Source organism: Antennarius striatus, chromosome 8, assembly GCF_040054535.1.
Source record: "Antennarius striatus isolate MH-2024 chromosome 8, ASM4005453v1, whole genome shotgun sequence".
NCBI classification, from domain to species: Eukaryota; Metazoa; Chordata; class Actinopteri; order Lophiiformes; family Antennariidae; genus Antennarius; species Antennarius striatus.
The window spans coordinates 15844480-15859146 of NC_090783.1; the positions used below are offsets into that span (position 1 = coordinate 15844480).

At 45.3% G+C, this 14667-nt stretch overlaps 1 protein-coding gene across 1 annotated transcript; it reads left to right on the top strand.

Moving 5' to 3' along the window:
• Positions 1 to 7579: 7579 nt before the first annotated feature.
• LOC137600589 (CD276 antigen homolog) lies at positions 7580 to 12848 on the top strand. Its single transcript, XM_068322308.1, has 5 exons — positions 7580 to 7730; positions 10938 to 11294; positions 11381 to 11662; positions 11942 to 12046; positions 12355 to 12848. The coding sequence occupies exons 1-5, from the start codon at positions 7694 to 7696 to the stop codon at positions 12393 to 12395; spliced, it is 822 nt and encodes a 273-aa protein (XP_068178409.1). The 5' UTR covers positions 7580 to 7693; the 3' UTR covers positions 12396 to 12848.
• The last annotated feature ends 1819 nt before the right edge of the window (positions 12849 to 14667 follow it).

The following is a 14667-nucleotide window of genomic DNA, read 5'->3' on the forward strand; positions in this document are numbered from 1 at the left end:
GCCACCTCATCTGACTCCTCTCGATGCGGAGGAGCAGCGGCTGGACTCTGGTCCCTCCCGGATGACCAAACTTCTCACTCTATCTCTAAGGGAGAGCCCGGACACCCTGCGGAGGAAACTCATTTCGGCCGCTTGTATCCGGGATCTCGTTCTTTCGGTCACGACCCACAGCTCGTGACCATAGGTGAGGGCAGGAACGTAGATCGACCGGTAAATCGAGAGCTTTGCCTTTCGGCTCAGCTCCTTCTTCACCACGACGGACCGATACAGAGTCCGCATCACTGCAGACGCTGCACCGATCCGCCTGTCCATCTCCCATTCCATTGTACCCTCACTCGTGAACGAGACCCTGAGATACTTGAACTCCTCCATTTGGGGCAGGATCTCATCCCCAACCTGGAGATTTGGAGGTGCTGATTCTCATCCCAACCGCTTCACACTTGGCTGCAAACCGCTACAGTGAGAGTTGGAGATCACGGCTTGATGAAGCCAACAGCACCACGTCATCTGCAAAAAGCAGAGACGCAATACTGAGACCACCAAACTGGACACCCTCAATGCCTTGGCTGCGCCTAGAAATTCTGTCCATAAAAGTTATGAACAGAATCGGTGACAAAGGGCAGAGTCCAACCCTCGCTGGAAATGAATCCGACTTACTGCCGGCAATGCGGACCAAACTCTGACATTGATCGTACAGGGACCGAACAGCCCTTATCAAGGGGTCCGGTACCCCATACTCCCGAAGCACCCCCCACAGAACCCACCGAGGAACACGGTCGAATGCCTTCTCCAAGTCCACAAAACACATGTAGACTGGTTGGGCGAACTCCCATGCCCCCTCAAGGACCCTGTGGAGGGTGTAGAGCTGGTCCACTGTTCCACGGCCAGGACGAAAACCACACTGCTCCTCCTGAATCTGAGATTTGACTTCCCGACGGACCCTCCTCTCCAGAACCCCTGAACAGACCTTGCCAGGGAGGCTGAGGAGTGTGATCCCCCTGTAGTTGGAGCACACCCTCCGGTCCCCCTTCTTAAAAAGGGGGACCACCACCCCAGTCTGCCAATCCAGAGGTACTGTCTCCGATGTCCACGCGATGTTGCAGAGGCGTGTCAACCAGGACAGCCCCACAACATCCAGAGCCTTTAGGAACTCCGGGCGGATCTCATCCACCCCCGTGTCTGCGGGATTGAGGAGGTTTTCGAAGTATTCTCCCCACCGAGTCACAACGTCCCGAGTTGAAGTCAGCCGTGCCCCATTCCCACTATATACAGTGTGGATGCTGCACTGCTTCCCCCTCCTGAGATGCCTGATGGTGGACCAGAATTTCTTCGAAGCCGTCTGGAGGTCATCCTCCAAGGCCTAACCGAACTCCTCCCACGCCCGAGTTTTTGCCTCGGCAACCACCAAAGCTGCATTCCGCTTGGCCAGCCGGTACCTATCAGCTGCTTCAGGAGTACTGCAGGCCAAAAAGGCCTGATAGGACTCCTTCTTCAGCTTGACGGCATCCCTTACCGCTGATGTCCACCAACGGATTCTGGGGTTGCCGCCACGACAGGCACCGACCACTTTACGGCCGCAGCTGCGGTCGGCCGCCTCGACAATGGAGGCGCGGAACATGGTCCACTCAGACTCAATGTCCCCTGCCTCCCCCGGAATGTGAGTGAAGTTCTGCGGAGGTGGGAGTTGAAACTCCTTCTGACAGGGGATTCCGCCTGGCGTTCCCAGCAGACCCTCACAATACGTTTGGGTCTGCCAGGTCAGACCGGCATCTTCCCCCACCATCGGAGCCAACACACCACCAGGTTGACAGCTCCGCCCCTCTCTTCACCCGAGTGTCCAAGACATGCAGCCGCAAGTCCGATGACACGACCACAAAGTCGATCATTGAACTGCGGCCTAGGGTGTCCTGGTGCCAAGTGCACATATGGACACCCTTATGTCTGAACATGGTGTTTGTTATGGACAGTCCGTGACAAGCACAGAAGTCCAATAACTGAACACCACTCGGGTTCTGATCGGGGGGGGGCATTCCTCCCAATCACACCCTTCCAGGTCTCACGGTCATTGCCCACGTGAGCATTGAAGTCCCCCAGCAGAACGATGGAGTCCCCAGTGGGAGTGCTCTCCAGCACCCCCTCCAAGGACTCCAAAAAGGGTGGGTACTCTGAACTGCTGTTTGGTGCATAAGCACAAACAACAGTCAGGACCCGTCCCCCAACCCGAAGGCGGAGGGAGGCTTCCCTCTCGTCCACCGGGGTGAACCCCAATGTACAGGCGCAAAGCCGGGGGGCTATAAGTATACCCACACCTGCTCGGCGTCTCTCACCATGGGCAACTCCAGAGTGGAAGAGAGTCCAACCCTTCTCGAGAGGACTGGTACCAGAGCCTAAGCTGTGTGTGGAGGTGAGCCCGACTATATCTAGTCGGAACTTCTCGACGTCACACACCGGCTCAGGCTCCTTCCCTGCCAGAGAGGTGACATTCCACGTCCCAAGAGCCAGCTTCTGTAGCCGGGGATCGGATCGCCAAGGTCCCTGCCTTCGGCCACCGCCCAGCTCACAATGCACCCGACCCCTATGGCCCCTCCCACAGGTGGTGAGCCCATGGGAAGAGGGACCCACGTTGTCCTTTCGGGCTGCGCCCGACCGGGCCCCATGGGTGCAGGCCCGGCCACCAGGCGCTCGCCTTTGAGCCCCACCTCCAGGCCTGGCTCCAGAGGGGGGCCCCGGTGACCCGCATCCGCGCAAGCGAAAACGTGTTCCAATGTTTTTAATCATCATTAGGGGTCTCTGAGCCGTCCTTTGTCTGGTCCCTCACCTAGGACCTGTTTGCCATGGGTGACCCTACCAGGGGCAGAAAACCCCAGACAACTTAGCTCCTAGGATCATTAGGACACACAAAATCCCTCCACCACAATAAGGTGACGACTCAAGGAAGGGCTGTCCTTATTTGATGTTCCCAAATGCCTCTCATGTGGCTTGCTTCAGGAATATTCATGTGGAAGTCACTCTGTTTTCTCGCCAGATAGGTAGAAATCCTCTCTTTGTCTAGTTTCATTAGACCTTTCTCCAACTCACTTTTTACCCCAACAAAATTCGTACCTTGGTCGGAACAGATCTGTCTCACTGTTCCTCGAATTGCTATGAGGCATCTCAAAGCATTTAAAAATGCATCATTAGTGAGATCAACCAACATTTCTATGTGGATGGCTCCGGAGCTTAAACACGTAAACAACAGATCATATCCCTTGTAATTCTTCCTTCCTTGTTTTGTGCAGAAGGGGCCAAAACAGTCAATTCCACCATATGAGAATGAGTGTGAGGTCTCTGTTCGGTCAACAGGCAGAAATGCCATAGGTCCAACCTCCGGTAGTCCACACTCATTTGTGCAAGCGAGACAACATTTAGTAAGCTTGGCCACTACCTTGCTGGCACCTATTATCCAATATCCACTGGCCCTGAGTTTGTTTAATGTTTGCCCTCGGCCTTGGTGCTGTGTTTTCTTGTGATAGTGGCTGAGTATTAGTTGTATGACAATGCCTTCTTTAGGAAGGATAACTGGATGCTTCAACTTAAATGAAGCAGATGACGACTTCCTCAACCGCCTTCCAACTCTGAGGAGTCCGTTCTCAAGGATAGGATCAAGTTGGTACATCTTGTGAGTTTCTGGTAGTTTTGCTGATTTTTGTCTAAACCATTTCTTCTTAAAAGGCATGTCTTTGTGCTGCCTTGATAAGTGCTATAGCAGCCATTTTTCTCTCCTCAACACGAATGGGTCCTGATTGGTCTCTTTTTGCCAGTCTTTAGATTCTAACAATAATGTTGAGGGCCTTATCCTAATCATTGAATCTTAACCTGTCTAGGAAGCTCTCACTCTCCGAGACGTCCGTCTTCAGGATCTTTACTTCTGGGTCACCTAAGTTCTGGGGATTCTTGGTTTGTGACAATGTCTCGTTTCCATAAAAATGTCTGTCCGGTGAGCCAATTGGAATCAATTAAGTCTGCCATATTCTGCCACATTCAATTAAGTCTGCTGGTTTTTGACCAGTTTCAATGTAGAACCATTGTCTTGGATCTTCTCTGGACCCCATTAGCAACAAAAACCAATTGCCAATACATGACTTCTTTGATGACTACTCTGTCCTGTTCTAGACACAGTTAATCCATAAATTGACCTGGCATCTTCTCTTTGGAGTAGCCGAAGGAATGATTCTTTAACGACAACTGCATCAAACTACATAGTGTCGACATCTGCATACCGCCTTTTCAGACGTACAGTTATTTCAGCAGTAACTAATGTGCATCTATCCATTTTCCTTCTTATATTTTTAGACGTTGTGTGTGGTCAGTGCACATCTTCTTCTTCTTTTCCTTTCGGATTTTCCCTTCAGGGGTCGCCACAGCGAATCAGTTTCCTCCATCTAGCCCTGTCCTTTGAATCCTCTTCTCTCACACCAACTACCTTCATGTCTTCCCTCATTACATCCATAAACCTCCTCTTTGGTCTTCCTCTAGGCCTCCTGCCTGGCAGTTCAGAACTCAGCATCCTTCTACCAATATATTCACTATCTCTCCTCTGGACATGTCCAAACCATCTCAGTCTGGCCTCTCTGACTTAATCTCCAAAACCTCTAACATGTGCTGTCCCTCTGATGTACTCATTCCTGATCCTATCCTTCCTGGTCACTCCCAGAGAGAACCTCAGCATCTTCATCTCTGCTACCTCCAGCTCTGTCTCCTGTCTTTTCTTCAGTGACACTGTCTTTAGACCAAACAACATCTCTGGTCTCACCACAGTTTTGTACACCTTTCCCTTCATTTTAGCTGAAACTCTTCTATCACACATCACACCTGACACTTTCCTCCACCCGTTCCATCCTGCCTGTACACGCTTCTTCACCTCTTTTCCACACTCTCCATTGCTCTGGACTGTTGAGCCTAAGTACTTAAAATCCTCCACAACTCTGCACATCTCCCTTGTTCTTAAAAATGGGCACCAGCACACTTCTCCTCCATTCCTCAGGCATCTTCTCACTATCTAAGATCCTGTTGAACAACCCAGTCAGAAACTCTACCGCCACCTCTCCTAGACACTTCCATACCTCTACAGGTATATCATCAGGACCCACTGCCTTCCCACTCTTCATCCTCTTCAATGCCCTCCTCACTTTGTCCTGACTAATCTTTGCTACATCCTGGTCCACAACAGTCACCTCTTCTAGTCTTTGTTCTCTCTCATTTTCCACGTTCATCAACTCTTCAAAGTACTCTTTCCATCTTCCCATCACACTACTGGCACCTGTCAATAGACTTCCATCCCTATCCTTAATCACCCTAACCTTCTGCACGTCCTTCCCATCTCTATCTCTCTGTCTTGCCAACCTGTATAGATCAGTCTATAGATCTCCCTCCTTACTGTCCAACCTAGCATACAAGTCATCATTAGCCCCTTGTTTGGCCTTCGCTCCCTCTACTTTCACCGTATGCTGCCTCTCCCTGTACTCCTGTCTACTCTCCTCAGTCCTTTCAGTGTCCCACTTCTTCTTAGCTAACCTCTTTCTCTGTATACACTCTTGTCCCTCCTCATTCCACCATTAAGTCTCCTTATCTACTTTCCTTCCAGATGACACACCAAGTACTCTCTTACCTGTCTCCCTGATCATATTAGCTGTAGTTGTCTGGTCATCTGGAAGCACCTCCTGACCACCCAGAGCCTGTCTAAACTCCTTCCTAAAAGTCATGCAACACTCTTCATTTTTCATCTTTCATCACCATTTCGTCCTCTGCTCTGTCTTTGTCCTCTTCATCTTCCTCACCACCAGAGTCATCCTACACACCACCATCCTATGCTGTTTGGCTACGCTCTCACTAACCACTACTTTGTAGTCACTGATCTCCTTCAGATTACACCGTCTGCACAAGATGTAGTCTGCCTGTGTGCTCCTACCTCCACTCTTATAGGTCACCCTATGTTCCTGTCTCTTCTGGAAGAAAGTGTTCACTATAGCCATTTCTATCTTTTTTGCAAACTCAACCACCATCTATCCTTCTGCATTCCTCTCCTAGATACCAAACCTGCCCATCACCTCCTCATCAACTCTGTTTCCTGCACCAACATGTCCATTGAAGTCTGCACCAATGGCAACTCTCTCACTTCTGGTATGCTCTGCATCACTTCATCAAAGTCCAACCAGAATTGATCCTTCTCCTCCAGCTCACATCCTACCTGTGGAGCATACCCACTAACAACATTGAACATCCCACCTTTGATTTCTAACTTCAGACTCATCACTCTGTCTGACACTCTTTTTACCTGCAGGACATACCTAACTTAACATTCCTAAAGTTCCTATATTCTTGGCGTTCCTCTTCTCTCTCTTCCTACGAGCACACTTTACTCCTCTCCTTCTTCAACCAACAGTAGTCCAATTTCCACCGGCACCCTGTAGATGAACAGCACCCATGGCGATGGTGGTCGTTGTTAACCCGGGCCTCGACTGATCCGGTATGGAAGGCATGTATTCGATTTGCATATTGATTTAGCAAAAGCTTTATGTCGGATACCCTTTCTGACACAACCCTATGTATTTATCCGGGCTTGGGACCGGCACGATAAGTCACTGGCTTGTGCCCTCTTGCGGCTACATTTTTATGTGGATCTGTCTGTTAACTAAAAATCAGGCTTCATGGTCAAATAAAGTTTTATCTCTTATTTTCTTTTACATCTGCGTGAAATAAGTCAACTTTATTATAAGTGTTGACTTTATATTATACATGCCAGTAACATTGGAAGTCATCAGGACCGTCAAGGCCTACACCTGACCTGCAGCAGCAGGTGCAAACAAACTCCTCAATGGCATGATGTGACTGCTGCTGTGTGAGAACCACATTTATTTAACCTGTAGTCTTTCATGAACCCATGAAGGTTGAAGTCAGCACAGACATGATTCAACATCTCAAGCTTCTCCCAAGCATTACGATAAAAGATGACCGAAAGAACTGAAGGTGTCCTTTTCAGTTCTTACAGTCCTTACTGTCCTTAAATATGTGCTCTAACACCAAGGCAGCGCTACCTGTCTGGGTGTGGTGGACTGGAAGGAATTAGTCCATGAAGGCGGAACTGCTGAAGAGAGAGAATGTAAATCAGGCTGACAGTATCTCTGATTCCTCTTTGAGCCCAGGACCTGATTTTTGCGTGGGAACAGTCCACGCACAATGCTTTAAAACTGGAGTAGAAAAACAGGGGACACACTGTGTGTATGATACAATTACCCCCCTGGCGCCGCCACAGAATGACCATACAGCACCTTTAAAATGAAGTGTCCACTGTAGTTCTGTTTGATCTTTGGGGTGTTAGTACCCATGAATGGAAACTACACTGAACCGCCAAAAGTCTTTGACACAGCAGCGGTTTGCATGCAAAGAGGCAAGGGAGATAAAGGATTAAAGCTTTTGAACTGGTGAAAAAGTTTGACTCCTAGAAACTGGTGGCCTTCTATCAACCAATCAGATGCCAAAGGAGTGGCCCAAGGGCATGAACGAGGAAAATTCCACTGTGTTTTAAGGCAATGGAATTTAGTGAAGAGCTAGGGTCCAGGATCTGGATCCTATTGACCTTGCTGGTGATCTCAGTGTGTTTGTGGGATACGAGTGTCCACTAACCAAGGAATCCTCTGTCCTCTGCTGCGGCAGCATGTCTCAGAAGTTTCTCCGTCTGGCATTTATTCTAGGTAAGATTGACTACAACACAGATTGATATTATGGTAACAACTGAATGCTGTGCTCCTGTTTCTCCATTATCAGCTCGCCATATTCCTTCATTGTCATTCCTTAATGATTATGACAGTTCTTTCTGTGTTCTAGACTTCAAACTTGTTCAATAGGGATGAGGCCCTAAAGACTTTACACAGCTATTCAGGCTTTGGATTTATTTGTTAAGTTAGCAAATACAAATGAAGTGTTCACTTGACCCTGAGATAAAATTTATCTATTTATTTATTTGTTTGTTTGTTTGTTTAGGTTCTTTTATTTACTTTTTTCACAATTTATTCATACACACATACACACACATACACACACACATGCGCACACAGGCATATATACAGTATAATGGTTATTTTATGGGCAGTACAGTGGCTCAGTGGGTAGTGCTGCCACCTCACTGCAAGAAGTTTTAAAGTTCAATTCCTTTCTGTGCAGAATTTGTATGTTCTATCCATGTCTGCATGGGGTCTCTCTGGGTTCCGACCTACAAAAACATGCAGCTCAAGTGAATTGATCAGTGCACAGTGTCTGCAAGCATGAGTGATTATTTGTCTTTTGTGTGGCTAATGATGCATTGGCGCCACATCCAGAGTGTACCCTGCCTGTCAAGCAGTCAGCTGGGATAGGGTCCAGCACACCTGTGACTCACAAGGCAGAAAAAGCCGATGTGAAAGAGATTACTTAATCGTCTTGTCTACAAGAAAAATGGATGGCTGGATATGTTTTTTACACACTTATAGTTTTATATTTACATGTAACTTTATTAGTCCATTTTTAATTATTTTATACTTAATTTTAAATGCTGAAAGTTCTTTCAAAGTATTTATATTACAACAAATTATTTTTGATGGGTTGGACTGATATTTGATCTAAATTCTTTCTTCTGTAAAGCACCCTCTGACCTTATTCTAATAGGGTGAAATGCCATCACATAAAGAGTTAGCATCAAATGAAGACATGGTCATGTCACACAAATTCAACTGATAAAACACTTAATAAAAAGCTAAATATACTTCCAATTCAACTAAATCATACACACTGACTGGGGATGGCATCAGAAATACTTCTGATGTAAGTTTCTGTTTTACCTTGTTATATGCCTTGGATGAATGTCACTCCGTGTAAATCCAAAATGTTTTTGGGTCAATCTAGATCTTTGGAATGAGCCTGGAATCACGTCAGGGTAACTTATTTGTCATGGTTCATTCGGTGGAATCAGATGCTACCAATAGGAAGTCCAGTCATCAAAGAACAAACAGTGTAAACCAGGCATGGGCTAAATATTGCCCACGGGCCAGGTACGACCCATCACAATTTGTAATCCGGTTGTAAAACTTGTTTAAACTATATGATTAATTTTATGAAATAAATGCAGTTGTAAAATAATTTTCACAATAAGCCTGCTTATAGTATGTTTTGCTCCCTGTAAAAGGCCAAAACCTTTTAATTGATGGTTTTTACATGTGATTTGCATTAATACAAATAAACACCTGCCCTTCAGCTGGCCCTCCTGTGAAAAGGTTTTCCCACTCCTGCTCTCAAGCATGATGAAAATTTTTAGTCTTTCTGGAATGCTGTTTTCACCTCAATCTGTCCTCCTACAGACGATGCAGACAGACATGTTTGAATATCTATTGGATGGTTTCTGCTGTCTGGTCTGACGTTCATGACTTACATGATCACCCAGACTACTAGTGTGTACAGAACAGAGCATTTAAACACAAATGAGAATATACAGAACCACAAGCTCAAGTGATCTGACTCCATTAGTCTAGTTTAACAGTGAATGAACTTTTTAAAGTTTAGTCATCCATCCAACCCTAACCTAAATCATCTTATCTTAAGATGCTTTTCCACTTTGCGGGTCACACATGTTACCGGAGCCTATCCCAGTAAGCTATAGGAGACAGAGGAGAGGTACACTCCGGACGCGTCGCCAGATTATTACGAGACCATTTTTATAATGTGTATTAAATGATTATATAATTGACCAGGCACATATGTGAGCAAATGTCACGATTATTTGACTTGGTTAATAATGTGATTGATCATGTCTTAACCATACATATAGATTAATTATGGTTGAGCAAATATCTTAACAGATGCTAAATAGCAGTAAACAACTAAATGTAGAATAACTACTGTATGTTTCATTGAACAGCAGAAGCAAACAAGCAAACAAACATGTTTGAAAATTGAGTTGAACTAAAACTCAGTCTTGGAACTAGTCATCAACTGCAGCCTGAGTCTAAATGAAAGGTGTAGGTGGACCCAGGTATTACAGATATGTAGTTACACCTGTAGCATACCTGTGGTCATGTGATCACCTCCAGAAGCTCATTCTTGACAATTATGACTAAACAAACCTCCCCATCAGGAAACTATCTCTGCTGTGCACCTGTCTAAATTCATGTGCATTTTATCATTACGTCAATATTCTATAAGACAAACAGACTGGACTTGGAGCATGGCGATCTGGTGCAATGTTCAAGCTGTGTAACATTTTGGAAAAAATAGCAGCAGATCTTCTGGGGACGGATGGCGGTCGGTAAAGATAGGGGTAAGAGAAAATGGTCCTTCAGCAGCTGTCTGTTTACACTCACAGAATGGGGGGGGGGGGGTACTGCAGGTCAGGTGCAAACAAACTCCTCAATGGCATGATGTAAGACTGCTACTTCCTGTGTGAGGAAGCAGCAGTCTGTAGCCTTCCATGAACCCAAGGTAGAAGATAGAAGTTAGTACAGACACGATGCAATCCCTCAACCTTCTTCCTGAGGTTCAGATAAAAGATGACAGAAAGGAACTGATAGTGCACCCTTTCAGTTCTTACAGTCCTTACATAAATGTTCTCAAACCAAAGCGGTGCTACCTGTCTAGGTGTGGTGGACTGGAAATAATTAGTCCACGAAGGAGAGAGAATATCTGTTCCGCTTTGAACTCATGACCTGATTTTGTTTGGGAACAATCCCGCCTCATTGCTTTAACTGGAGTGGAAAAACAGTAGAAACACTGCTTGTGTGATGCGATGCCTCCCCCCAGGATGACCATACAGCACCTTTAAAATAAAGACTAAGATGACTCCCTACAACTCAAATTGATGTCAAGGTAACTGTCCTCAAGGCAATCAAATGTTATGCTCCTGAAAAACATTTCCTTGTTTCTCCTTCTATCAGCTCTTGTGGGACACATCTCTACTGAGATTCTCAGAGCCACCATTGGGGTCCCAGCGATGATCTCCTGTTTGCTGCCACATCAGCCAGAGAGTCTCAACTGGTTTTACTGGCAGGAGTCTGGCATCACTGTGTATCACTGGGACAGAAAACACCAAACAGAAGAAGTGAATGCCAGCTATAAGGACAGAATAGAAGTCTTCAGTACTGAGTTCAAGTCTGGAAACATTTCCATGGGGCTTCTCAATGTTGGAGTTGGAGATGACAAAAAAACCTTCAGTGCTGCTGCTAATTTCATTGATCAGGAGAGAAGACCACATACAAGTTATCAGTGGTGCAGTTGGACGCTGCAGGTTTCAGGTGGGTAGAGTAGCCTCTTTGCTTTAGACCTCTGTAAAGACTTCCTGGCATCTCGATCAGGTTTGTTGCCTCATTTCTTCCCACAGCTCCCTATGGAGATCTAGAGATGAAATTTAACAAAACAGAGATGCAAGCCACTTGTACGACAAGAGGCGGATATCCACTATCTAGGATGTCATGGAAAGGTCTAAACAAATCCAACACTGCAGAGCTGGACCTGAAGGCTGAGATGTCCAAGGAGGAGGATCCAAAAACTAAAACCTACACAATGAGTAGCTCTGTCAGAGTGGAGGGGTTACAGTCTGTCACCTGCTTCATCTATGACCATCACTCCAAGGAGGAGAAGAACCAAACATTCAACATTCCAGGTGAATGCAGCAACCTTTTTAGATCTTTGTAGAAATCTCAGGTCTGATGTAAAAATCATTTGTTGCTAATGTTAGTGGTATTGATTATTTAGACCTTCAGGAGAAAAAGGAATAAGAGAGGAAATAAACCCAAGCTCTTTCAGGTTTTAAAAAAAAAAGAGGGACATTCTTTATGTTCTACTAGTGACCTGCTTCAGGTGTTCACAGCAAAAGGATTTTTGTTGTTGAAGTTGTGGGGAAACAAGATGTCTAATAACTTTCTCTGTCCTTTCTCCACAGTCGCGGGAGAATCCCAAGATTTGACGTTGCTTTGGATTTTCCTAGTTCTAGGACCTCTAGGAGTTTTCTTAATTGTTGTGTACTTTCATTGTGAGAAAACAAGACGTGAGTGATCAGAATTTCAGTCATTTTCATTTTCAGAAAGTGATGTTAAAGAATGAATTCATGGACAGAACAGAACATTCATTTTCGATCAGTCATCCTCTCATCTTCAGCTGATTTTCGGTATCTGCGTTACAGGGTTTATGCTAGAGCTGATCCTAGCTCACATTGGGTGGGAGGTGGGGTACACCCTTGAGTTGCCAGTTTATCACAGGGCCAGTCAGACAGACATCCATTTACGCTCACATTCACACCTACAGTCAATTAAAAGTTACTAAGTTACTAAAATGGCATGTTTTTTGTGGTGCAAGGAAAAGGCAGAACCCAGACTGGATGTGGAGGAAATGGTTAGCAACAGCGCTAACTGCTGCACCATCATCCTGCACGGAATTGAAGCGCTTATGAATTTTGCTGCACCACAGTCACTTTCCACTGGTGTTCGGCCCCGGCTGGTGTTCTTTCCTCTGAGGTTAGCTGCTGACGACTACTAGCTGTCTGTCTCTTCACAACTGCCTGATATTACACCATGAATGCAGATGCCCCTCATGATGCCTCATTGGTGGCTTTTAAAATGTCCTGCCTCAGATGGTGGGTGCAAGGGGCTTCAGCGTGACTAAAATATCACTCATAGATCTCTCGTTTACAAAGACTTTTTAAGCATTAAACTTGTCCAACTTGTCCTTGTATATTTCTGTCATAGAGCTGTTTGATGTTTTACTGTTTGCTCAGGTTTGTTCTGTTGTTTTGATTGGGTCCAGTCCCAATTCCTCTTCTGTCATTTGATTTATGCTTTTAGAAATAAAGAAGTGATCATTTAAGTGGTGTCCATTACTTTTGTAGTGCATTTAAACTAGTCCAGTTTTCTATTTTTGGAAATAATTGATATGAATGTTTCCTGGAACGTCGCTCATTTGGGTTGCTTGGGATTTGTGTCTTTCCCATCTCTCCAGCTCATGGTTGTTATCTGGTCCGAACCATAGAGTTGTTACTGTGCTGCGTAATAATTCAGCTTTGTTCCTGTGTCACGTCAGCAGGCACTGCCTACCCGCCATGTTTGTAGTCCCAAAACAATAGCATGTGTTCCAGTGTGTGTGTGTGTGTGTGTGTGTGTGTGTGTGTGTCTGTGTGTCTGTGTGTCTGTGTGTCTGTGTGTGTGCTGAGGGTTGCTTTGTTCATGGCCAGCGTAGCCAATCTCCACACAGCGCTGAATCACAGGCCAAACTTTGAACCTGTTCACCTCACTGAGGATCAGAGACGCTGACACTGAAAGAGTTGAGAAGAAACATTTCCATATTTTATTAATTTCCCAGTGAAACTAATTTGATGTTTGAAATACAAATGTTGAATTTCAAGTTGATACAAAAGTCAATTTATTGATGTTGTTTCCGTATAACTACATCCTAAAATACAGTGTTGAAGAAGGGTATATTAAGTTGTGTATTTTTATATACTTGATGAAGTTAGTAATGTGCTTCAAATGTATAAAAATTGTTTTGTAAGTTGCAGTATCAATTTAAGGATGTATTACATGTTTGAGACACAGGTGAGTGCCACCATTTCAGAAATGACAAAGCCGTTCATTTAAAAGTCTTGGTTCTGTTCGGTGCTTCAGTATCAGAGACCAGAAACGAGCTATTGGATTAAAATGAAGAAATGGAACTTTAACGCAACATGTTTCTGAAGGTCTGGGATCGTGGGATCTAAAAACACCTCAGCAGGTGGTGCATGTCTCTGAAGATGTTACTGTCCACCATGTGGTTTGAGATGAGTCAGATGTTTGAATGGGGTCTAGGGTTATGGTGGTGAACAGTGTGTCCAATCGACACAGCAGCTGTGGATTCCAACATAGGAAAAAACTGCCAAGAAACAAAAATGTCCTGGGGAGGCAATGACTCAGTCAAAAGGAGTTGGCTTGGTGACCGGAGGGTGTATGGTGTGGACGAACATATGGAGTGTGAAGTGGTAGATGGAGAGGTGTTATGCCTCACTTACTGAGGACTACCAAGGTACCTTTGAGCAAGGGACCAAAGCACGCCACCATCTCTGCACTGATTGCATGTTTACTGGCCCTGTGTGTTTGTGTGTGGTTGTGTGGCTGTGTGTGCATGTGTTTATGTGGCTGTGTTTGGGTATGTAAAATAAAGTGTAAAAATTGTTAAATTTAAAGTATCTTTTAAAAGAAATGACAGATGACATCATAAATTTATAAGCAGTGTGCCCTCATTCTTTGCAGTTAATGTGTTCCAGGAACCACACGCGATTAACAAATTCCGTGATCAAGTGACAAACTATCTCATTATTCACGGTAATTTAAACGTTTATGAACCCTCCCCATACTGGTATTAAACCACCTATCTGTATTACCTTTTCCCACACCCTGATAGACTGTTTAAAGCACTTTTGTGGCTCATGTAAGTCTGAGACTGACGGAGCGGAGCGTACTTCCGGATGCCGTCAGCCAATAGAATGCGCGTATGGTATCACGTGACTGCCTACCAAAAATCCGTGATGAGATGAAGTCGCGAGCATTGATGCGTGAATGTACTCCGGCGCACTGTATCGTATTTCTCTTCTTCTAGAATGGTTGGAGTTTATTGCTGGAGGGCCATCACAACTAGGATGCT

Coding starts and splice junctions, on each gene's coding strand:
- LOC137600589 (XM_068322308.1), top strand. CDS start 7,694: ATGTCTCAGAAGTTTCTCCGTCTGGCATTTATTCTAG. Junction 7,731..10,937: donor CCGTCTGGCATTTATTCTAG/GTAAGATTGACT, acceptor TCCTTCTATCAG/CTCTTGTGGGACACATCTCT. Junction 11,663..11,941: donor CCAAACATTCAACATTCCAG/GTGAATGCAGCA, acceptor CTTTCTCCACAG/TCGCGGGAGAATCCCAAGAT.